At 33.3% G+C, this 26,135-nt stretch overlaps 1 protein-coding gene across 1 annotated transcript; it reads right to left on the reverse strand.

The window, feature by feature from the left end:
• Window positions 1-6,071: 6,071 nt before the first annotated feature.
• On the reverse strand, window positions 6,072-24,186 carry LOC134841339 (uncharacterized). Its single transcript, XM_063857261.1, has 3 exons — window positions 23,582-24,186; window positions 8,261-8,412; window positions 6,072-6,519 (listed from the first exon to the last, which is right to left on the reverse strand). The coding sequence occupies exons 1-3, from the start codon at window positions 23,745-23,747 to the stop codon at window positions 6,145-6,147; spliced, it is 693 nt and encodes a 230-aa protein (XP_063713331.1). The 5' UTR covers window positions 23,748-24,186; the 3' UTR covers window positions 6,072-6,144.
• Between the last annotated feature and the right edge of the window lie 1,949 nt (window positions 24,187-26,135).

The raw sequence follows: 26,135 nt of genomic DNA on the forward strand, positions 1-26,135 counted from the left end.
ATGACATAAAATCTTCCTTAGAAATAAGTTTACAACCTCCGACACCCTAAAATCAGTAGAAGGTTCAAAATTACCAACTTTCTAAGTGAAATTTTTAATGAGAGCTAGAAATTTGCTCACAAATAGGTAAAATACTCGTACATTATGTTCCCTGAACCTTGATAAATTATATTAAAAAGTTGATAACATGCACATAAATAGATAAAAAAACTTAAGTTTGAGATTTGCTCTTAATCAAAGAAAAACCTGAAAAGTTCTAAATGAGTTTTGATTGCCGAGTCCAGATAATGAGTCGTTCTACATTCTAGGATAAATTTAGGTTCAAGCCTTCGGCACAAAATTTCATGATTAATACTTAACATATTAGATTTGTAAAGTCTTCGTTTGCAGAACTTAAAACAATCCATAGTAATCAAAAAAATTGGATCATATTGGTTCTAATTTCTTAAGCAAAAAAAAAAACATTCTGGATCGATTGCAAGCAAGTTTTTCAACTTATCTCCGAATGGTTTTCAAATTATTAGTTTCTTTTCAACCCAAAACATTGCTTTACAACAAACATTTTATCTCCTATAGTTAGCTTTTTTTGCTAATAGTAAATACAAACTTAAATTAGATTTTTTTTGTTTGACCAACTTCAATTGCGATTTCATCTTTTCTTTTTGTTTTTTTTTCCTTCATTTTAGGGTCAAGTGTTGGGAAAGTAGCGTTGAGCTTGATTTTAATTAGCTTCTTTGATTTCGAATTTTGCAGAAAGATACAAAACTTAGAGTACTTTTCTTCACATCAACAAAAGACAATCAATTTTCAGTTTTTTTGATCAAAAAGTATTCGGGGAAAAATTAAATCATACTCAAATAAAAAATGGTTAGGAATATATATTTTTCCAATAAAAAAATTTGAAAAAAAAAATGGTTGAAAAATTTTTTATGACCTAATTTTTTTGCGGTAATCGATTATCTTGACAAATTTTTAGCCAGCAAAAGTCCATTGTATTGATCTAAAAGCTTTTGATGCGGCTCTGCTAGGCAAAAAATCCGCTCGTATATATCCTCTATAAAAAAAGTCGTTGTAGCAATTAATTGTCACGGGACATTGAAAAAAAGCATCGAAATTTTAAAAAAAGTAATAATAATCAAAACAACATTATTTCATAGAAGATTTATAATAGAATTAACTAGTGTATGTTTTAGTCTTAAAAGTAAAATTTTTACTTGTAAACGATATCTGCAGAATTTTTGAGTTTTAAATTAGTTAATTTGTATAAATTGGTGTATAGAGGTTTAATTTTCGAGCGTTTGAAGAAGGTTCCGGATTCATTGTGCACTGGACATCTTTTGACTTGACAATTTTCGACTTGGTAACTAGCATTTTTTGACGGAAGTTTCCAACCAGTCTGAAATATTTTGATACCCTGGGTTTCACTTTGACGGCTATTTTGTTTCACTTTGACGGCTATAATTTTCATTGAGATAATCAACGCGCAATAAGTTTTGTCCTTTAGATTATGCAGTGAAGTAAAATATTCTTTTTCATTTGATACAAGCAGTTTGTTCTCATCAAAACGTTACTAGATATCTTTTTTCTCACTCTGTGCTCGACATGGCGTGAGGGGATGAAATAAATAAATAAAATAAGAAATAAAACTTACTCTGCTTTCATTAGTTTTGTTCAAAAAGCTTTTAATCAACTCAAGTGGCTGTCGGAGCCTTCAAGGTTTTGCCCTGGTACAAGCAGCCTTTTTCTATGTTTCTGCTTTAAAGCGTAAATAGCGAATCAATCATTCTCAGCAAAATGTTGTAGTTTGAATCTGAAATCAATTAAGTTAATTTTCTCCAAAAATGTCTTGCTAGACGCAAACTGTCTCATTCATTTCTGCTACTGGCGTTTTGAAAAAGTGCATACAAACCAATTGCAGTTTTTGGGGGGAGGGGGGTATGGACGCCCCTTCCTCGGGGATTCAACCCCCTGCCAACCCAAAGGGTACCCCCTTTGTACTATTTTCCAATATCCATTTTGATGATGGACCTCAAAAATTTTCGAAAGGCGCCAATATATACTAATTTTGAGAGAAGAGCGCACGCCGAAAAAACGCGATTTTTTGGTCAAAATTGTCCAAAAAGTACCAAAAAACGCCTTTTTTGGCCTGTTTTTTCAAAATTTTGCTTGCGGCGCAAAACATTTGGTCAAAAAAGGATAAAAAACTGCTCTGGGAGAGCTCGAAAAATCATTTTGGTCGACCTAAAAAAAGTTCGGCAAAACAAAAATTTCGAAATTTGAAAATCCGCGTTACAAGGGCAAGCGTTTGGTTCGCTCATGTCTATTCATTTTGATATAATAAGTTTATGCTTGAACTTTTCATGTCATCGAATAATATAACTCGATGACGTAAAATCTTCAGCCGAAACAAGTTACACCCACCCGTACCCTAAAACGTCAGAGAGTACGATATTACCTTGAAATTACCTTGTTCCCTGAACCTTGAAATTTGAATTTTTATCCTGAACAAGTAGAAATAAGCCTGAACAATTTCAACCGAATTTTAATTCTGGTGTTCTATTTTTATAATTTCATATGCAATTTTATCAGGTTAAACTACAACCTTTTTCTATTTGCACGCCCAGTAGTACAAATGAATGCATTTTGGGTTTAATGTCATGAAATTGGCAGTTGACCGATGCGTGTTATTTGAGCCCAAAAAATCAATTTCACTCAGATTACGTGTACGCTCAGTCCATAAGCTTTTTTGTTTTATTTTGGCACTGAAAACGCTCTTCTTCACTTTTTCATATCCGAAAATGGTAAAAAAATTATTTATACTTATAAAATTGTTGTCTATATTTTTGATTGAATTAAGACGAAAGAAGTTTTGTTTTTGAATTTAACTACTGTCGCAAAAGTTGCTGATGATATGAGAAAAGGGAAGCTCATTTTGATGATAATGATGTTTTTTGTTTGTTTCATAAATGACTGACACGCGAATTTTCGACGCCTTCAGGGTTTTCTGAGAGAGATTTCAAAAACGCAGTTTTAAGTATAATTGATGGCAATATTTCAATGCAATTCGATACAACTGCAGAATTTGTAAAAAAAAATACAGGATTTATGTGTGTTTAATTGAAATAGTCTTCCTGTTTATTTTATGCTGTTTTCTAAAGAATTTTTGCTGTTTTCTATGAAAACAAGAAATGTTCTGCAAGCTTTTGTAAACATCTATTCTTTGCATAGGTCTTTACCTCGGTTGTATTACGGGGCGGGACATCACTGCGCCTGTTTTCTGCTCTCGATCCCGCTTTATTACAACCCAAAATTTGATTCTCTCTCAAATTTTACGTACCCCTACCCCTTTACCCTTTTCATTTCCCCAAGGCGACTGAGATTCTAGTCTAGATTGAATTCCAATTAAATGATAATCTTTTCGCTTATAGTTTTGGTAAAAACCCCTTCAAGTACTGCAAATTCGGCTTTTTGATTGCGCATTTGAACAAATCATTCAGCTTTATTAAAACGTTTTTTTTTCAAGCACGACTGAAATGCGGCTTTATTTCTGTGACTGAAAGAAAAAAAAACTGTTAAATAATAAAAAATGAACAAACACGCCCGTTTTTGACATCATTTTGTCATATTTTTATTTAGCTTTTTTTACATCAAGTGTATAATGCATTGCAAATGGCAAGCATGCTTCATAATCATCAATATTTCACAGGGTCATTGATTCACGATTTTTTACACACGTGTTAATACACCACTGAGTGTTTAGGTATGAATCCGTATCCATAAATAATTCCATTACGAGTCAATAAATGGTTCGAACGGCAGCTAACAAAACACACTAAGTGTTCCCTCTTATCTCAAGGAGCATACATTTTTTAGAATTTCAATAATTTCGAAAACGTTTTGTTTTTGAATTATGCATCGTCAAAAATCCATTCATAAATCCCCCCCCCCAACCTCATATAGACGAAGTTAATATCTTCCACCCCAGCATTTAAGTCAAATTATATTTGCTTATATTTGCTAGGCGCTGCATGTAAAATGATCAATTCTGAGTGGCTGAAAATTCCCATTTAGAACCAAGCTAAGGGGGGACGTTAACTAGGTTCGAATAATTTGATGCAAAATCGGCTCAATCAATCATCGGAAGTACAAATAAAAAGAGCATTTTCAAAAACTGTTGTTATCATGTCACCCAAAGTTATGCGTGACGGGACTTAATCTCAATGCAGAGCATACAATTTATAAACTGATTTCGTGATGTTGAAAAATTGTTCAGTTATTAATGTAGTGAAAGAAAGTTGAATGAAAAAAAAGAAAAAGGGGAAACACGGGAAATTTGGAGTGTATATGAAAGGTAACGTTGGTGAAAATTAATCTCATTAAAATCTCATCAATCAAACATGCCTGCTTAACACTTGGGATGATGGATCTGTTTTGTAGTGTCTCAAAATCAACTGATATCTTGAGCGACAGAGGTGAAACGGATACAGATCCAATTCCAATTTTTCCATCGAGCACTTTACAGGGGAATCCTATCTGAAAAATGAACCAAATGTCCGCAATTTATGTTAGCCAATCAGAATGGAGTAAACTTATGAAGTGAAATTATCTTCGAAACTTTGGAAGAAAAAAGCTCATAATTAACCAAAAAAATCCAAAATTCTTTTCGAAAATTTTAAAAGCGTCCAATGTTTAGAAAATTTCGCGCCATGGTTTCTTCTGACATACGATTAGCCCCTCATTTTATTGATGTCATTGATGTTAATTCAGATTTTCACTTTCGATTACTGGTTTCAAAAGTCATAAATAATTATTCCTCGCTTTCTCTGAATGTCGGAACCATAAATCTTTTGGTTTTTAATGAATGAAGTCTCTCAGAGTGCCACAGTTTAATTTATGTCTTCAAACATCCTAGGGCTTAACTTTTTGAAGATCATTTTATGCTGAATGATAAAAAAACTTAACTGCTGTTATGAAGTTTTGATCAGTTAGGGCATTTAGTTTTTAAAGCTTCAGAAATGTTTTCGGGATAAAACAGTCAAAAGGTAATGGTAAATGATTCAATTTTTGTGAGCCAAAATGCTTTTTTTTCCGAAAAGTGCATGACAGCAATTGTTTTGTTAACGAATTCGCCAGAAAACGCAAAAACTTGTCATCTTAAATTGTAACTAAAATATGTCATTAAATAAAACAAGACTGCTCGTATCAGGGCGAAGCCCTGAATGTTGCGACTGTTTTAATTCTATGGAGCAAACACGACGAAATAAATGTAATAAAAAGAAATTAATTTTTTTTTTATTTGAGATTTTTTGTGAAAACCATCCCCCCACACGCCATATAATGCCAATCTTTAAACCCCCATAACTTTACGAAAAATTATCACAGGTGAAAAGTCTTTTCAAATTTAAGCTCAGGACAACAACACCTTCCGAATGACAATCTTTTAAGCTCAGGACCTTCCGAATGATAAAGAAAATTTTTGCCAAAAATAGCTAATTAAAAATTCGAAGTTTGTCTGAAGAAAAAAAGCAACCTGAGCGCAAATATTCTGTTACTTTCATTACGAAAGTCGGAACAATAATTTCAGTAGTTTTCACGGCATTGCAATGCTCGTTTTTCTTTTTTTTTCCTGTTGCAAATACCTGAAAAACGTTGTGCAAAAATAGTGTGTGTGTGTGTCTGTTGGTCAGTGTGCGATTAAAGACATTAAGCTGTCATTTATGAGGACATAAGCCCCTAAAATTGTACCATTTGGTGCCCATAAAGCATTAAATGTTATGCCTGTCTGTTTCCTAATCAACAACACCTTAGACCTCTGTCAATCCCCAGTGTATTATTCTTGCCATCTCATTGCCTGAATTGTAAGAGTAAAATTATCCCCTTTTCCCTGTAGTATATGTTTGCTACAGTAATGAAGCTTGAAAGAAGTTATCAATCACGAATTTAATCTGCTTAACTGCACCAAAGCTCACACAAGTACTTTCAAGGCGTTTGTCTGTATATTAACAGACTGAGAGAGAAAAGATTAAAAAATAAATATATCTCAAATTGAAAAAAAAAACAATAGCGTATTCTTTCATCAAGTGCATATGGCGTCATCCACAAAAGGGGGAGAGGTCAGTTTAACTTAAAAATAATGCAAAATCATCACATGAAGCGGCCACAAAATAAACTCTGTCTTGTGAACACAAATAAAAACACGATACATCGCACCCATGAATAATCACGTGACCAAATTGGGAGGGGGTGCGACGACCCGTTTCTCGCCTGCTGTTTCTCTCCATTTTTGGTAATGACAATTGTAGCTTGTGAATCACTTAAAACGTAGTCTTTAGACTGGGTTCCGCGGGAATCGAATCCCTCCGCTGGTTTGATCTGGTTGGTTTGCTGGGTATCGTCTGGGGTCGACGGGGGAAGTGGGGGTCTGGGGTTAGGGTCTATCCAGGTGAAGCTGTCGTGGGTGTTAGCGGGAGGGGGTTCCGGTTTTGCGCGGAAACATTGTTTGCGGTATTCTTCGTAGACCTGAAAAAAATTAACGTTTAAATAGTCAAATGGTTATTATGAAAACTAGCCCAGCTTTTAAACCCAAGCGGGTTTAAAAGCTGGGCTAGTTCAGAAAAAAAATCTATTCAGAAAAAAAATCACTTTTCTGCGTTGTAAATGCTCTTTTTACCTATGCGAAAAAGTCCTGCAACATTTTTTGTTAGGGACAGGGGCGGATCTAGGATTTTCTCTTAAAGTGGGTCCGGATTTTTTTTAATGTCGAAAATTTTGACGACATTTTTTTAGGTTGACTAAATTGATTTTCTGAGCTCTCCCAAATCACTATAAAGACCGTAGTGTGACCAAATTTTCTGCGCCGCAGGTAATTATTGAAAATAAAAACATGCCAAAAAAGGTGTGCTTAGGCACTTTTTAGAATATTTTGAACAAAAAATCACGTTTTTGCGGCGCGCGCTCGCCCTTCATAATTAGGTGGTACATTGGCGTGAAAATTTGGCATGGATATCTCAAAATAGTATAAAGGGGGGAACCTATGGGTAACCAAGGGGTCGAGCCCCTGACGGGAGGAAAAAGAGAGGCGGTCTCTCCTCCGCCCGCTCCCCGTAAACGCACTGTTGGTTTGCGAGCATGTCCATCCGAATAACTCCAATTGTTTAATTTAAAAAATTGATATAGCTTTTCTTGAACGCTAGGAAGTTATTTTAGGGTAGAGTTGAACATGTAACCTAATTTATTTAGTTGATTTGTTATTGCAGAGGGCTTTCAAAACAACAAGGTAAAATTAATTCCAGCTGAATGGTTTACAGACATATAGTCGCTTCTAAACACATGTCAGGTTCTTACTGGCAAAAGGTTTAAATATTTAGACATCAAGCTAACAAATAAAAACAACAGCCAATCTGCCAAAGCCCCGAACGTTCTGCTTCGCGGAAAAATTGGGCCCTCAGAATTGATGAAGAGAAGGGTGGACTACTTTTCTTGTGCACGCTACTAGTTGATTTAAAATGACTTTCTGTGTAGTGCAAGCCCTTGGCACGGGTGATTTAGACTATGCCATTTGAATTGTACAATTTGAGCGACAATTAAAAAGGGAGAGGAACTTTGTATTCGAGTGTGTTTTAGTTTTTTTTGTTTTCCACGCAATTTCAGACTCCACAAATAATCATCCGAATGGATCGAGTGATATATCATATTAAGGCACTTTTAGTCGTAGTTAGAACGAGTAACAAAAAATTTTCCAGTGTCGAGAGAAATCGATTAGAAATTTTTGAGTTTTGGCCTAATTTTTGAGCAAGTAAAGCGATAGAGTAAGTAACGTTCGTTCTGAACATTAGTCATTTAAGCTAAAAAAAACCTTGATTTTTCTAAACGAACTAGTTTTGGAAGATTCACTTAGCGCTTCATTGGCAACAATAGTTTTTTGATAAATTAGATTTTTGTTTTTCATTTTTTTGGTAGTTATAATTTTTTAAGACAACTGTTGTCAATTATGTTTAAATTATCTAATTTTGTACGCGTTTTATAATTTTTTCATCACACCACGCACAAGAAACGACACTAAATTGAAAAAAAAAATGATTTAAAAAAATGTAGTTTTTTATGAATGCTTCTATTTGCACAGCAAGCGGCTATCCTTGTTAGCGCTTGAGTTCAGATTAACGGCTCCCCCTACATGCTAACTAGTTTTTCTGCTCACAATTTTCGGCTATTACAAAAGCCAAAAAATGGGGGGGGGGTAGAGAGAACTAGATTAACAAACCTGGTCGCATATCTTCTTCTGGCTGAAGTGTTCTCTAGTGCTGAATCCATCACACATCTGGAGACAGTAGTCCGGAATAGACAGTTTCAGACAGCACAAGGTAACGTCTGCATTGTTTGATAAGGGCACGTACGCCTGCTGCGGGTAGCTCACTAAAAAAACTAACCACTCATAACAAATACAGAAGTGCTCCAAATTACTAAAAATATCAGAATGTTCCCAAAACAGTATTTATTGCAACAATTTTTGAAAATGGTACAAAAATTCATATGTTTTTCCAGTTTTACAGTGGTAGATTCTCAGATAAAAGTATCCTCAGATAAAAAGATAAGATCATAGTTCGAACTCATCTTCGGTCACTGAATGTAACTACCTATCGGAAAAATAAATTCTTTCCTTCTTTCTTTCTTGGTGTAGAAAGTGTGAGAGAAGCCAATAAATTCAGACACATTTTTCTTGACCTTGAGCGGAATTTTTTGACATTTTTTTTGGAACGGCGGATCTAGGATTTTCTCGAAGGAGGTTGGGGGCCGTTTTTCAAAAAAAATCGAAAATCTTGTCTGACCTTTTCTTAGGCCGTTCAAATTGATTTTCCAAGCTCCCTGAAGCACCAAAAAGACCTTGTTTTGGCCAATTTTTTTGCGCCGCAGGCAAAATTTTGAGAAAAAAACAGGCCAAAAAAGGCGTTTTTAAGCACTTTTTGGAAAAATTTGACCAATAAATCGCGTTTGTTTGTCGCGCACTCCCCCTCGAAATTAGTGTACATTGACCATTGGCGCCTAAGGCTCCTTTAGCACAATTTTAGGGTCCGTCACCGAAAATATATATCTCAAAATAGTACAAAGGGTCGGCAGGGCGTCGAGTTCCTGAGGGGGAAGAGAGCGTCCGCTCCCCCCCCCCTAAATGCGCCCCTGCTCTCTAGATCTCTCTAGATATGAGCTCGAATCGTTATAATATTTAATTGAGTTACCAAAAGTTGGAAAACTACTTTCTGTTGGAGCGCATATTTTTCCAAAAACCAATTTTTATAAGTTTGATTTGAAAAACGACCCAGAGCACAATTATTTTGTTTTTTGTTTTTCAAACCTAAGAAAAAAACATTGAACCAACAGGGCTTTTGATTGTATGAAAAATCGAATTAAATTTTTTTCTGCCTGAAGGGCCTGGAGCAGACAAAATGAGGGATACGGAATATAACTTCGAAAATTTAAGCTTAAAATTTAAACTTCAAAAATGAAATCATAAGGCGTGAAAAAATGAACGAACTTAGTAGCGTAAGATCTGGGGTAGTCATCTCAATGTCAGATTTTTTTTACAAACAATAAAAATTGAGTCGGAATGTCGAAAAACAAAGAGTCGTCTTCTTGGCGATGAAAAATATTTCTAAAATATGTTTCGATCCGACTCATGCCTGGATGGGTTTCTAAATGATACTAAAAATAACCCCACCACAACTATTTTTAAGAGCTCAGAATAATGCGGGAAAGAATCTACTCTATGCCATAAGTATTTTTGTAAAACTGCGTACCGGCACTGGAGTTGCTTGCGGAATCGCCGATTATAAAATAATACATAGATTGAATAAGCTTCATTATAAAGATTTATAATTACCTTTTTAGAACGTAAGATAGAATTAAGACCCACTATAATCCGCTAATAGTGGAGGGGCTAAGTGGGCAGAATGAAAGTATGGTAGTGGAGGTTTGAAAAAAAATGAAGTTTTTCTCGATGTTGAGAATGTCGTCCTTTTTAAGCAATTCTTAGAATATTTTGATCGAAATCAAACTTTCTAATTTTTTCCTAAAATGGAACAAAAGTTCCAATCGAAATTATTTTTAGCCAAAATTTAGATAAACCACATTGTGGTTTGCAAAATCAATGTTCAAGTTTAAGCTCAGTAAAAAGTAAATCAAAATTTAAAATGCCTGATTAGTTTTGGCAGAAACTGTTTTAGTCATTTATAATTGATTTTAAATGACTTAAAATTGGTTTCATTGCTGAAAATTAGTAGTTTTATAATCTAATTTAAATTAACTATTTTGTATTACTTTCAAAATTTAATAGAGATTGAAATTATAATGATAAATAATCTGTTATTATTCATGGAAGCTTGGTGCAAGTATGACAAATGAATACTTTCTAAAATCTTTTGTTCAAAACAGTCTCACATAACACAGTCTAACTTGAAACAGTCAAGAAAAACATGAAAATTTTGAAAAATAGTCCAATAAATTTAGTCCAAAAAAGTTCCGAGTACAAATTTTCTGAAAACCGATAACTAAGAATTGTTCTTTGTTTAAACAAGAAAATAGTGGCGGCAGCAGCAGTCGCACAAATGCGTGGCAAGCTTGCCAAGCAGATGAAGGCCAACAGATGTAGAAACTTGAAGCTTGTCAACAGATGTAGTTTGCCTAAAAACTAGAAGGCCATCATCACAAAGAAGCAGGGACGCACTCTTAGCACTCTCACCGCAAAAATAAGCCGGGCTGTTTTGTATCGGACTGTTTTGTATGGGATTGTTTTGAATATGCACCTTTTCAAGCTCAGTAAAAGAGTGGAGAGCTAGAAATCAGTCGGCTTTTTTTGCTCTTTTTTTCATTATTTTCGCTTTTGATCTTTCTGACCTTCAAGCACTAAACGAAAATTCTCTAAAAACAAAAATACAGTCGTTTAGATAGAGATTAGTCTGAACTAGAAAATTTTTTCGAATTAAAACAAAACATCCGTACATTATATTATCAAACTCTAAATTTGGAAAATTCCATACAGGCTTTATTCGAAAATCTGTATTAAAAAAACCGAACTTGGCAAAAGAAAAAAACAGTTACAGAAAATCTATTTAGAAGAAAAAAAAATTATAGCTATTCAACAGAAAAAGAAAACTGTTTTGCAGAAAAACTATTCAGCAAAAAAGAAAATTATTTTGCAGAAAAAAGTTGTTTTTAGCAGAACGTATTTATCAGCAGAAAAACAGGAAGTCATTGCTTGATCGAATCAGACGAGCGAACAAATTAAATTTGGGAAAGGAAAAAAGAAACCTATTTTTGCAGAATAAAAGTTATTCAGCAGAAAAAGGAAATTAATTTGCAAAAAAAAGTTATCTCAGCATTAAAATTAAATTTTTTAGCAGAAATACAGGGTCTGAAGTCATAATCAAATACTGTCCCTCCAGTTACCAGTCATTTGCATCCATTTTAAACATGTCAAGCAAAAAAACTCAGCCAAGAAAATTTTAATGGACTTCAAAAATCAGCATTATACAAGATTTACTCCGAAATGTACGACCAAAAGGAAGGTTATCGTAAAATAATGGAGTTTATTGAGAAAACATCGAAAGCAGACAAGGATGGCAAACTACAGTCAACATCGACGAAAACAAAAGAAGTATCAAAAACTGTGAGAAGCTTCTCGCCTTTTCCTATACCAGAGGAGTGTGTAAACCTAATTTTGGGTTCAAGTATAATTGCTAGGGAAAAAAACTGAAACTTTCCCCAATGATACGGTTGTTCATGCATACACGGGTAGCTCCACTGAGAGGAAAATAAAAGTCCTTGACCAATATTTTGAAAAAAACTTAAGTATGTGATATTCCAAGATGGGACAAACTCCATCTTAAAAAAATTACTCAACGGTTGATGTTTTTAGCGCCAAATATGAAGAACTTATCGCTTTAATAACTGCAAAATTTTCATCAGATTCGATTGTTTTTTTTTTGCGAAAGACCGCCAATACTTAACAATGATGATACTAATGACAAAATTGATCATTATAATCATTTTCTGAATGAAATGTATGGTTCGACGACGGGATTTGAGGTGCTAAATCTAAATTCAAACGTCAAAAGCTTGGAGAGCTATCAGAGTTTATATTTTGACACTATACACCTGAACGATGAACTAGGTATATCATTTTTGCGCAACTGCCTCGGCTCATTCGTGTTCAAACACTCAAGTAAACTCCCGAGGCTAAAACCAGCCCCTGATTATACTGGAAAAGCAAATTCCAACCAAAAATCGCTTTTTTGTTTATAGGTCTACCAATCGACCCTATAGTAACGATCGCATGCACGCATATGGCCGACAAACTGGTCATGGCCGACAAACTGGTCAAAATAATTTCAACAACAACTCATGGGGCTGTGATAGTAATTATAACCATAATCTGAACCGTAACCAGCAGTCATATAACTACTCGCAAGGTTTTCATTATTAAGTAATGCTAGTTAAGACTATCTTTTTGATAAACAACTGTTATTTGTTATTCTAACTAAAATTGTTCTACAAAACGATATGCTGTTACTTTTTGTCTTAACTAGCATATCTGTCATCAGCTTCTGCGAAACCGATCAATTTGTAATTTATAAGGTACTGAATAAAAAAAAAGGAAAGTATATTTTTCCATGGGTTGCCACAATATTCTCGAATAAATATTATTGCACTATACTTAATAATATAAGCTAATAATATTACAATTAGGATATAAAAAACACAAGCAAGACTTACAAAAAACAAGAAAGGTCCTTTCGTAAAACTATCCTAACATCAGGGGATATCCACCCAAATCCAGGACCCTTCATGGAATTCAGTCAAATAAAGAAAAAACTGGAAAACTACAACAACAACTTAAAAGTACTACACCTTAATTGTAGAAGTTTAGAACACTCACTTCAGTTAACTGCAAAAAACAGAACTCATCGTTTTCAGCAAAAACATTCAAGGAAAAAGGATGACAAGTATACTATAACTCTAGATGATGAAATAATTGAGGAAAAAACCAATGTTAAATACCTAGGAGTAGTTTTAGATCAGTTTCTAACATTCCAAGATGAAATCAAAACGATTCTAAGGAAAATGGCATGCGGAATAAAAACACTTCAATCAATCAAAAAGCCATTGCCAGTAAAAACAAGATTCTTGATAATGAAAGCACTGGTAATAAGTCATTTGCATTACCCAGCAATTCTTTTAAGTGGAATATCCGCTAACTTAATGATATCTCTGGAAAAACAGTTAAGCTGGGCAGTAAAAACTTGCTGCGATCGTGCAAAATACGACTCATCTTCAGACTTGAATCTAAAACACATTATATTGCCAGTAACAATGTTTCTGGACTATAAAAACATTAATTAGTGCCAGCCTATAATAACATTGAGTATGATAACCACCAAATAGATATTAATACAAGAAGCAAAAAAGTATATTTCGCCGACAGATACAATGGGCAATACATAGAAAATTCCTTCTTTAAAAAATCCGTCATAATCTGGAATAAACTAACAGATGATAAAGTCAACTTTAAAGACATACTAACATACGGAAAAGCAAAGATAAAATTCAAGAATTATTATTTATTATTATTTAAAGCAGACCCCTCTGTGGCAACTCATGGTAAAGTTTCATGGGAAAGCTTCAATTTTATATAATAACATTTATATATAAACCACCTTGTAGCTCTCAGGTGAAAATTAATCATCGATAATTGCAATAGATTTTGTTTTGTTTATTGTAACTATGCGTATCTAAGGATGTTATAAAATTTTTATGAAAACATTTGACATACACTTGTGTATTGAAATTAATTTCGATATGCAAATAAAGTGTTTTTTTTTTTCAAAAAGCAGTCTGAGGCATGATTATTAGCCCGTGATCTGACGTAGCTGCTGTTCAACTCATTAGAGCCAATTAGTTTTGCCTCCTCTGGCAAGAACTCACGCATCACGATATACGGAAAATAATTACAATTGCAGGACGAAAAGTTGAAGTTTTTTCTACCAAAAATAGAATCGAACACCAATTTGAATCCAAAAACTACGCGGTTTTGTTCAAAAAAATGAAGCAAAAGTCGAGCACTTTAGTCCGGGTTGCATCTTCTTTCCTTGATATCTGAACAGGCTTGAGTTATGAGCACTTTTGTTTGACAGAATCAGCAACTTTACCTCCGTTAACACTATCATAACGTTTATGGTGGCTATCATTCCTTGCACATCAGTTATTCTTCTTTTTTCTTGCAAACAAACTTAGATTCATTTTTTCTATACTTGATAGATAACTGCGGCGGCAATATATAAAACTATCAGAGAAGACTGTTTCTATTGGGGCGAAGACCTTGATGTTCCAACAGGCTTAAGCATCACAATCTTAGATTGATGTACAAACATAACATAAAATATTTGGAAAATTTTCTTTTTTTTCTGCATCCGATAAGTAATACCAAGTAGTGAGTGCATATATTTGAACATAAGCCCTGACCATTTCAGATGAATCAATTAAATGTGCGGGTCAAATATTCTTATCAAAATTTCCCTCAGTAAAAAGAGAAAAAAATAGATTATAAATAGGATTTTTATTGTCAGTCTCAATAAATATCAAAAAATATTGATTAAAATCGATCAAAAATGGACTGTTTTCAGTTAGTTACCGAATTAAAAGAAACTGTAATTCTGTACTTATAGCCACCAGCGGATTTGGGGGGCGCCGGGAGGCCGACACCACCCCCCTCCCCACTTCAAAGGATTCGACCCCCTTCCGACTCAAAAGGTCCCCCCATTTTCTTCCCCCATTTTGATATCCCCACTGTTTTGAGGTCCCCCCCCACTACTTTGAGACATCCATTTTTGGCTTACTGGTCCTAAAAATTTGCTAAAGGCGCCTTCGGCGCCAGTATACTAATTTTGAAGTAGACGCAATTTTTTTGGTCTAATTTTCCCAAAAAGTGCCTAAAAATGCTTTTTTTGGCCCGTTAATAGCTAAATTACAATACATTATAATTAATTTTTGTCCGATAATTTTTTTGATAGAAAAAGAGATTACAATCTATTATACGAGATTTCCAGAAAATTTATAGTCACATATAATTGATTATAATTAAATAAAAGTTCACCAAAAATGTTACCATTATAATGGATTGTAAATCATTTAAACATCTAAATTTGGTGCTTATATTTAATTATAATTTTGCTAAAAGTACGATTATAATTATAATATCATTGATTACTTTCTCTTTTTACTGAGTGCAGGTTATCAACCAAAAAAACTAACAATGGGTGTTTGCTTTTTTTGCTTCTGTTAAAAGTTTTGATTATTGTTCCGACTTTCGATACGAAAGTAACGGAATATTTGTGCTCGGGGTGGGGGTGGATTTTTTTTTCTTCAGACAATTTTTGACTATTTAACTAGCTGTTTTTGACGGAATTTTTTTTTATCATTCGAAAGGTATTGTTGTCCTGAGCTCAAATTATAAAAGATATTTCACCTGTGATCATTTTTCGTAAAATTACGGGGGTTTAAAGATTGCCATTTTGGTCAATTTGGGACAATTAACGCTCGATATATTTCGCGCTATTAACGCGTAAGCGGAGAGTTAATCCGTCTTAGAAATTGTTCCAAATTGGTTAAAAGAAGCTTATTTGTCATAATTAGTTTGTTACAAGGAGCAAAATCTATCCTTTTGTACTTTATATGGCGTGTGGGGGGATGATTATCATAAAAAATTTCAAATTTTAGATTTTTTTTTTCATTTTGTTTTATTTCATTGAATTTTTTAAGTGTTAGTACTGCTCCATAAACCTTTAAAGGCAGTCGGAACATTCAGGGCTTCGCCGTGATACGAGCAGTCTTGTTTTTTTGTACGCCAATTGATTGAAAAAAAAACAAAATGAATGAGATGATAAAAACAATCTTTGCGAATCATGAATAATTGTTCTCTTGATTGGCTGCAAAAAAACTACCGGAAAGCCATGAAAAATCAAAGTGGCTGTTATTCCTCGCTCATGAATTCATTCTATTTTTTCTGCCACAAGTTATTATAGTTTTGACGTCCCTTTTGCGGCGATCATACATACAACCGAAAGAATGACTGTTTTTATCAGGGCAAAGATCTGAAAGTTCCAACAAAACTGCTTTTCAGGGTCTATGAAAATTTAAATGTAATAAAATAAAATTAAAGTTTTTTTTTAGTTTGAGATTTTTTGTGAAACATTCCCCCACGCGTCATATTAAGTACAAAGTGATAAATTTTGCTCCTATTAACAAATCAATTAAGGCATATAAGCTTCCTTGAACCAATTTGGAACGATTTATAAGACGGGTTAAATCTCGCTTCCGCGTTATTAGCGCGAAATTTATCGCGCATTTAAAACCCCATAACTTTACGAAAACTGATCACAGGTGAAATATAGTTTCAAAATTAGGCTCAGGACAACAATACCTTTCGAATTATATAAAAATTCCGTCAAAAATGGCTATATAAAAAGTCGAAATTTGTCTGAAGAAAAAACAACCCACCCCGAGCACAAATATTCCGTTACTTTCGTATCGAAAGTCGGAACAACAACCTATAAGATATCGCAGTTTCAAATTGGCTTTAAACACTTAAATTTAAAGATTTGAAATTTTCCTTCATTCTTTGCACCCCATAAGCAAAACCAAGTGATTTTTATTGCTAATAGCATTTAATAGGACCAATTAGCGTGTCCTATTTAAATAAACTGGGTTCAGATAAATGCAATCAAATTGCGGGTAAAATATTTCGACAATTTTCAAAAGATATACCGCCTTGATCAAATTAATAACTTTATCGGATTTAAACAATGATTGCAAGTAAAACATTTTTAAAATTTGACCTCGAAGCGTTGGTATCTTCGATTGACTTGAAAAAAAAATTGTAGATTTATTTTTGTTTGAGCCCTCCTTATTCCTAAAACCATTGTTATTTTAAAATTAGTTATAGAAAAAATAACCCCAAGCATCTCTATTTTGTCTTTTTTCTCAAACCTACGAAAAATAAACAGAGCAATGTTTTTGTAACAATTCTGATTTATTTTTTTTGCCTTGGGAGAACGAAGAAGACAAAATGAATGAGATGAAGGAGTTGACTTTTCAACGAGACTAGAAATTAAAATGCTGAATGTTCACTTTTTTGAGGCGAACTTCTGTTGCTCCCCTGATTACCCTCTACATGCTAATTTTTTGTTGATTTTGAAAGAAATGTTCTTATAGCAGCGATTTTTTGTTGAGCACTTAGATGATACGCTGTAAAATCATTTACGGAAAGTCCTCTGGCAACATTTTTACTTTTCATTGTATCTAGAGCAGAGAGATCAGAATTATGAGGATCAGAATAAATATGGAAGTTGAAACCAAATTGTTTTTGTTCCGACTATCAACAAAAAGATGGGATATTTGTAGTCCTTGGGATTTTTTTCTTCAGACCAAGTTTCACTTTTCAGCTAGTAACTTTTCAATGGATTTTTCACACCATCTGAAACGTTTTGACGCCTTGAGCTCAAACTTCAAGACATACATTTACCAGTCATCGATTCCTGCAAGATTAGTGTGGTTTGAATATTGCAAATTTGACCATAATCAGCACGTTTTCCGGTTTTTTTTCTGACTTTTGGAGAAAGTGCGGATGCTCGGGACTATCGGAGCTGTACTGTTTTGTCATACAATCATATTTTGGCGATCGAAAAAAAATCACAGATTATTTTTAAACCCCATAGAAGAAATCGACTTTCAAAAATATCTCAATCAATTTTTCAAAAAATGCTTGGCCTCCGATTAGTTCATTTGAAGTTTAGGATGTTTTAAAATGATCGACTTGGCTATGCTTTGAATTAATTTATGCGCATTTCGAAGATTTTATTTATCATGCTGAAAGCGTAACGCCAATTATTTATGGGTGTTTAATCATCTCTCACTACAAAATCTTTCCAAAATAAAGTGAGACAAGCTAATTAGTTGTTTGATTTTGTACTACTCAGAATTTCACGTTCGATGTTTGTTGTTGTCTCAGTTGCTTAAAAAGATGACCTCATGAATAGGCCTCAAGGATGAAAGATTCTGGAATATCTCCTGATACGCGCAGACCTTTAAATTTTTACAAAGAAACATTTTTTTTTCATAAATAAAGCTGGCACTTCAAATATCTACTTCAAAATATTGTTTAACTGAACTTTCTTTTTTGTTCTTAAATTTCTTTGTATAAAACAACATTGAAGGGATGAGAGTGACCTCAAATCCATTAAAAATTGATGTCAGTAAAAAAACTAAAAGAAATTCAGGTAAAGCCAAAATTTTGCGTTTATATAAGAGAATTTTTTGCCGTCTAGTTTTAAAACCACAGAAATTACAATAGCAGCTTTGTAAGAATAAGCTCCAAATTTGAGAGCAAAAGAAGTTTCCGAAGGCTACAATGGGAAATTAAATTTTGCCAGCATTTATTATTCCGATTTATGGAATGCTTGGCGGACTGTTTGTTCCGCGTGGTTTTATCTAGACATTTTTTTACCATCTAAAAAACTTTTTTGAGGCAAATTTTTAATTGAATAGCTGTAAAAAGCATGAATTAGCTCAACAGAGTTTTAGTTTTAAACTACCGTAAATAGTTTTTTATTTTGACTTTTAGCGTACCGAGTTTGATTGACAATAGAAAATTGGTAGGGCGACGATTCGTAACAGTCAACAATTTGGAACCAGCGACAATTTATAATAAGCGACATTTCGCAACAAGGCATTGGTCAGAAAGATACGCTTGCTCCGCTTCGCCCCGCTGTATTTAAAATCAGCACGAGAGGAATACTGCGCGTGAATCAATGTTGCCCGCTTAATCTATTGATACGAATTTTCGCATGAAGCGAATTGAAGCCTGTTACGATTTAACGCCTGCTGCGAACTTTTGGCTCACATATATAATTGTTAGAGTAAAATAGTTCATTTTATAAAACACAAGTTCAACAGCTTTATAAACAAAATGTAAAAGATATTTACCAGGACTTAAAAAAAGTAAAACACTCGAAACTGAGTTGCTTTCCCCCACCTGCAAAAATTTTCCTTTCCCCCACCTGCAAAATTTTACTAATGAAAAACTTGTTACATTATTCGCTTTTTATGAAAATTGGCATAAGGTCTAATCAGGCCATGGAAAACATATTTGGTGTTCATAATTAACTTTGTAAAACCACTCGTTACACCGTAAAATTGAGCGTGTGAGGTGAGGGGGAAGAAAAAAGAGCCCATATTTGCAATCTTTGCATATGTGACCCGATAGTTTTGCAAATGATGCAATGGGCCTTTGTGGTCGAAGTCTTTTTGAAGTCACGGGTCAATGATTGCAGTATTCAATTTTTAATCCACGTAGTTACTATGCAGCACAGTATTAAACGCAAATAAAGACTCGGTATGAACTTTTGTTGAGAAAACATTCTTTTATTAGCCGGAAACCTTTTAGCGTTATTGAGCTTCAATCAAAAGCTTGCAGAATTTGAGAATATGAGAACTCAAACCTTAAATCATGGCCTTTTACGGAAAGAAACTGAACTTGAAACTGAAACCATGTCATCAAAAAAATGTTATCGCAAAAAAAACCGCGTTAAATCTGAAATAAAAACTGTGTTATATCACACAAGTCTTTGAAACACTGTTTTGCACGCTGATTAGAAGCAGCATACCGACAATTTTCAATTAGGTTTTTTATTGAATCTTTCTGATTGAAGCTTACCGCCTTCAAGCATGCGTTTTAGTCACCAGGAAACGAAAGAAAAGTCACAAACATTTATAAGTTTTTGTACATTACCAATTAGCAATTTCATTTGGATTAGTTTTTGTTTAGTTTTTACTAATGAAGAACAATTTTTTCATTAGAGAAAGTTAGCTGAACAACTGGAAAAAAATTTCTATAAAATCAGAACATTTTATTAAAGTTTTTGAGTATTCCCCCCATTGGTTCTTCAATGTTAAAAAAATAAATGATTAACCTTACATTAAATGGTTTTTTACCTTATAACAAATCCTCCTTACCAAAAATAGTTTTTTAGTTTGACTTTTAACTTACCGAATTTGATTGACAATGGAAAATTGGTAGGGTGACAGTTCGTAACAGTCATTAAAATACTCTATAATTACATACATAATTATTAGAGTAAAATACTGCATTTTATAAAATACAAGTTCGTTAGCCTTATAAACAAAATGTAAAAGACATTTACGAGGGCTTAAAACTAAAATACTTGAAACTGAGCTTATGCATCGTCAGTTTATCATAGTACCTGAAATATAAAAAAGTAAACATTTATACTAAAATGAAAAGGTCTTCAAGGTTTTTTTTTACTATACAAAAGTTATGAAAACCCCTTTGAGAAAAAAAAGAATTTTGCTTCATATCATATTTTGCTTTAAAGCGCGGAGAAACACAAAATCAAAAATGTAGATCACTGTAAAAAAGGAGAAAAAATCAAACCACCTTTTAAATCATTGCCTTTTTGGGAAAAAACAGAACTTGAAACCATGTCATCGAAAAAACATTATCTAAAAAACAACTGTGTTAAATCTGCACGCTGATTAGAAGCACGCTGATTAGAAGCAGCATACCGACAATTTTTAATTAGGTTTTTTATTGAATCTTTCTGATTGAAGTTTACCGCCTTCAAGCATGCGTTTTAATCATCAGGAAATGAAAGAAAAGTCACAAACTTATATACGTTTTTGTACTTAACCAACTAGCTATTTCATTTGGATTTGTTTTTGTTTAGTTTTTACTAATGAAGAACAATTTTTCAATTGAGAAAACTAGCTGAACAACTGGAAAAAAATTCTAGAAAATCAAAACAACTTATTAAAAGCTCTGCAGAATGTTTTTGAGTATCCCTCTGTGGTTCTTCGATAAAAATAATTGAATAACCGTACATTAAATGGTTTTTGTTCCTTTTTACAAATCCTCCTTTTTGTACAATGGGGGCCACCAATTAAAAAGATCCACTCTGTATGCTATTTATTCTGATTGTTTTAATTAATGGGGCGCGTGTTTTACCTGATAGCTTAAGTCCAAACAAGCTCATGAAGGTTATTCAATTATTTAGAATGTATTGAGAAAGTAAATGAATTTATGGAAGCAACCCTGCGCTCCTTTCGCGGCCAAAGTTTTTTTAAAAAAGAAAAAAATTAAAATCCGCGCACTGAAAAATTTGAATTAAATCGAATTAAATTTAACTCATACAAATAATAAGCAGTATAAAATGGGTTTACGTTAGCCCATTTATTTACCTCAATCGAAATTGGGATGGATCTAATTTGAATGGATTTTCTCAACATACTTGAGCCCATCAAAATCTCAAACACATTGATTTGATTTAAGTCTTATTTTCTTTCAAAATGAGCAAAATTTTGCACTCAAAAAATAACCATCACAATTGCAGAGAGCTAGAGTTACTCCAGGAGAAATTTCCTAACACAAACTATTGAGTTCAAGGAAATGAATTTAAAATTTGGCAATTCTGAAGGCTCCCGCGATGATGAAGACAAAAAATTATTTAACAATCATTTTCATTATCACCGTTCTAGGCAAATTTTTTTGCGCAGATAAATACATAATTGGTAAAACTCAAATCAAACTTTTTTTCGAAGCAGAAAGCTTACAAATTCATTATACTCATACTTTCTTTTTAGGCCAAACATCAGCACAAAAAGTCAATAGAAAAGCATGCGTTATAAGAGTATTTTTAATTTTTTCTATTGTTTGATAGTCGAAAAAACCTGAACATAATTAATATATGTAAAATCTTTATAAAACTTTTTCACAAAAAATGAACGAAACTGATTTAATTTCGTTTTTTTTTTCTAAAATCTATTTGTTAATGAAAGCAAAAAACACCAACAAAAATTCAAGCTGATTCAAAATTGATGTATCGAATTTGGTCAATTTTTGTAGGTTTTTGCTACCTTGTTTAAATGTTGAAAACGTTGTCCTGAATGTTTTTCGTTACAAACGATTTAATGATCTGGAATCTTCGTTCACACTTGTTAATCTAATTAAAGCATGAGGCCAAACTCCGTAAATAAAATGGTTTCTCACGAAAATGACAAGATTTTTTTGACGGAATTTTTTGTTAAGCTATAACAAATGAACTTAACATTAATTTTAAATTCTGCCTGCTCAACGCGCATTAAAGATTTTCTACAAATCAATCATCTCAACCAAACCAAATTGGCAATTGTTTATGTTCCATACTTTACACAACTTTGAATTCTTTCAAAAATTTTTGTTAATTATGTCAAAAAATCATTTCAAGTAAAGCGCCGCAACGAGCACAATATTCTTTTTTATTTGAAAATTGCAACAATAAGCTGGATAGTATTTCAAAATCAATCAATTTATTAAAAAATGAAAAATATGCTACCTAGAAAAACAATAGAATGTTAAAACATTATTATAATTGGAAAAATCAATTTGGAATACAATTTAAATCAGACCTGTTACCTCGATGTTTAAAAAAAAGATGAATTCTTGGAAAAAACGAGTGACCAAAAGGCCTTCCCTTTGACGTCGTACGTGCTTTCCTTCTGGTAGTTGAGAATCCGTTGAAAATCACACAACCTACGCCAGAATTTTTTCCCTCATCATGATCTGGTAAAACAAACCATGGTTGCTCCACCTATGAAAATAATCATCAAAAATAAGAGAACAGACAAAACTTTTGAATAATTGTCGACTTTTTAGTCAACTATTAGTTAGTTAGTTAACCAATTTAGTTTCATTTTAAGTAACAAAACAGAAAGAAGGAAATATAATCAAATTTGAAATGCCCCACACTGCTGCCGTCAAATATTAAATTTTACCCAATACATCCGGCAAAATTTGAGATTTTAAACCTGGAACGTTTCTAAAACTCAAACGCTTCTCAAAAATGTTCCCAATCATTTTAGTTTGGGGTCTAAGGATAATTAGAAGTCCTTTTAGTAGCAAAAAAACCTTGTTCTGTTTGATAGCAATTTTCCACTCTTCTTTTCAATAAAGTTATGCGCAATTTTTTTGTTTATAAAACATTTCAGTTTTGGTTTACTTTTTGAGTATCTACTTAAAAGTTTTATTAGAACCTAAGAAAAATTTAATTTTTTAGATTGCTTATGCTCATCTCTTTTCTACGCTCAATGAGACTCGATGGCATGAAACCAGTTTAGCAGACAAAAATCACTAGTTGTAGTTTGCAGCATTTTAGTTCGTGCATTTTATTGTGTTCAATTTGAATACATGAGCTTTTGGTTTTAACCCTTTTAGAACGAACGCATTTTCTCTGATTCTGGAACTTTTGTTCAGACTCCCAAAGAAATTACCGAACTTGTTTTCAGTCAGCTTTCAGAGATCAAAAAATAGTTTTGAACAAAAGTTTTTACACCATATTGAAGATATTTTGTCTCTTGAGTTCAAATAAACAGAGATATTTTACCTCAGATTTATATCTAAGACACGATTTACCACTCTCGTTGTTTTAAAAGGTGATTTCTAAAATTTTTTTCCATAAAGTGACAATTTTAAAATACTGAAACTTACTCGGAAGGCTGCCGGCGAGAAAGAGATTTGAGACCAAGAAACACAGCAACAGAATCTTCCGATTCACTCTCACGGAACTACAAAGACGGAGTAAATAATGGAAGTTGAGACCATTTTTACATAGTCCGGTTGGAAATGAGCTATTGTTTTTCTCAGAATTTTCCATATTAGGAAATTATCAGTTAATTCTCAATTGTAAATTTAGCTCTAATATAAATAACTTCAATTTTATATTTTTGCACTATTAAATCTGAACGAAAATATCAAAACAGGTTTTTTGGATTAAGGAATTTTTCGTTGGAATTACAATAAAGAATTAGTTCTGGTGAGAAAAGTAGAATTCGAAAGAGGTGTTATTAGATCAAAGAATTGGAGCTCGTTCCAGACATCAATTGAAAGGGTTCGCAGACTAATAAAAAGACATCAGATATAAGACCCATTATGATTTATGAAGCTACCGTAGCTATCATATATATGTCCTCCCATTTTTTTATGAAGTTGCCCGTTCGAATGAAGGTAGAAGTACTATTTCAAAAAGAGTGTTGAGAGTCATAAATAATTTAAAATTTTCACAAACTGCAGATGAGCTTTTTCTGAAATGTATGAAGCATGAAGTTGCTTTGATTTTTCGATTCTGCTTTTCTCAATTCAACGCTCCTCCAATCAGAAACAAAATGCTGTGCTGTACCATTTGGGAATTGACATGTCATTTGTTACGGAGAAAAAAAAAACAAAAAAAAAATTCACGGAGGAAAAAAGGAACCAAAACACATTTCTTACGTCAATTTGCGAATATAAATCATCAGCAGTTGCGCGCAAATAAGGAATAAAATTAAAACAGAGTAAGTTTTTACGAGGAAAAAGAACCCCCAAAATGATGTTTATTGCAATTGCATCTAGGATTTGTTTCGATCTAAGCTTCCATACTTTTTGTTGTTCATATTTCAGAAAATTGGCTTTTTAATTAAAAACAAATGCGATCTATATTGAATTTACGCCATAAAAGGCGGTGCTTCAATGGTGCATGCCGTAAATATAGCTATTGGGACTTCTTCAATTTTCAATTTTCAAGGGATTTTTTTTGTTGCCAACTGGTTAAAAAAACCTTTCTTGAACCCTGGTCGGGTCTAGAATCTTCACAGGGGAAGGAATTGATTCCTAGAAAAAGGAAAAAACTTTCGCGAAAATAAATCTTCGAACTTCAATTGAAGTCTAGCAAATTGACCCTCATTATATTGACTTTATTTTGAAAAAATGTTTTCAAATTTTTAAGGAAAAAAACACCAAAAACCACGTTTTCAGTAATTGCAACTGTTATGTCTGTAGCATCTTGAATAAGTACGTCGTTTTGCATATTAGGTAGTAATAAATATTAATAAGCATATCTTCTTTGAGCAGCCCTTGTGTTCCGAGGAAGGTGTGCCAACTTTAAACTTTTAAAATGATAACAAACTATCAGAGCCTTTCCATTAATCCAGAGTACATCAAGAACAAATGCTATTGTGCCGACAAATTAATTAATAAAAAAATAAAGGGAGGGAGTTTTTGAATTAGAAGTTGTCAAAAATAAACATCAACAAAATGCGCTTCACCAGCTTTTCGGTACAAAATGATTTGAATCTTTTAAAACTGTGCGGAATTTAAAACATCAGCTCAGAAAATTCAACTTTTTTCTAAATCTCAACAAACATTGACTGCAAAACTGTACAAGAAATTTGAATAATGCTTGCTCAAGAAGCAAAAAATCTTCGTTCTGAACTAATAGGTGCGCAATTTTTTTGTTGCTCTGGCTTTATTTAATTTTCTAAAAGAGTTTTGATAAATGTTTTCTGGTTGTCTTCAGAAATGTAATTCATTTTCACAGCCCACAAACGCGGATAGAATTTTAAAAAATTTCTGAATTAATCCATTCTACAACCGAGGATTGATTGGGATTTACTTTTTTAAAAAATCTCCAGATAGCAGAAACTACAGCATTGATTACAAAAAAATTTGCCCCGAAACTACAAAAAAAAATTAAATTTTCCCCATACAGTAGCCAATTTGGGGGGGGGGGGGGGGGGGGAGCAGGCGTTTTTTTATCCTTCAGGTATTAGACCCCCTGCCGACCCAAAGGGTCCCCCTCTTGTACTATTTTGAGATATCCATTTTCCATTTTTGGAAACGGACCCTAAAATTTTTCTAAAGGCGCCTTGGGCGCCAAATTATACTAATTTTGAGAGGGGAGCGCGCGCCAAAAAACCGCGATTTTTTGGTCAAAATTTTCCAAAAAGTGCCTGAAAACGTTTTCTTACCTTTTTCAAAAATTTCCTTGCGGAGCAGAAAATTTGGTCAAATTAGAGACTTTAAAGTGATTTGGGAGGGCTCAGAAAACCAAGCTCCTAAAAAAAGATCGACAAAATTTTCAAAATTTTTTGAAAATCCGCCGATCCCCCCCTCGAGAAATTCGTGGATCCGCGCCTGCCCCTATACCAGGTCTCTTTGTCAATTCCTAGTGAACTGATGAAATGCCATTTTCTTGCGTTTCACCAAATAAAGTGAATTCAATTTAATC

The sequence above is a fragment of the Symsagittifera roscoffensis genome, chromosome 3, assembly GCF_963678635.1.
Source record: "Symsagittifera roscoffensis chromosome 3, txSymRosc1.1, whole genome shotgun sequence".
Classification (NCBI taxonomy): domain Eukaryota; kingdom Metazoa; phylum Xenacoelomorpha; order Acoela; family Convolutidae; genus Symsagittifera; species Symsagittifera roscoffensis.

What these genes read in the sequence shown, in the direction of transcription:
- LOC134841339 (XM_063857261.1), bottom strand. Translation starts at nt 23,747, where the DNA reads ATGGAAAATTCTGAGAAAAACAATAGCTCATTTCCAACCGGACTATGT. An exon ending in TCTCGCCGGCAGCCTTCCGA is followed by an intron (nt 8,413 to 23,581) that starts GTAAGTTTCAGT and finishes TAGTTTTTTTAG; the next exon opens with TGAGCTACCCGCAGCAGGCG. An exon ending in AGAAGAAGATATGCGACCAG is followed by an intron (nt 6,520 to 8,260) that starts GTTTGTTAATCT and finishes AATTTTTTTCAG; the next exon opens with GTCTACGAAGAATACCGCAA.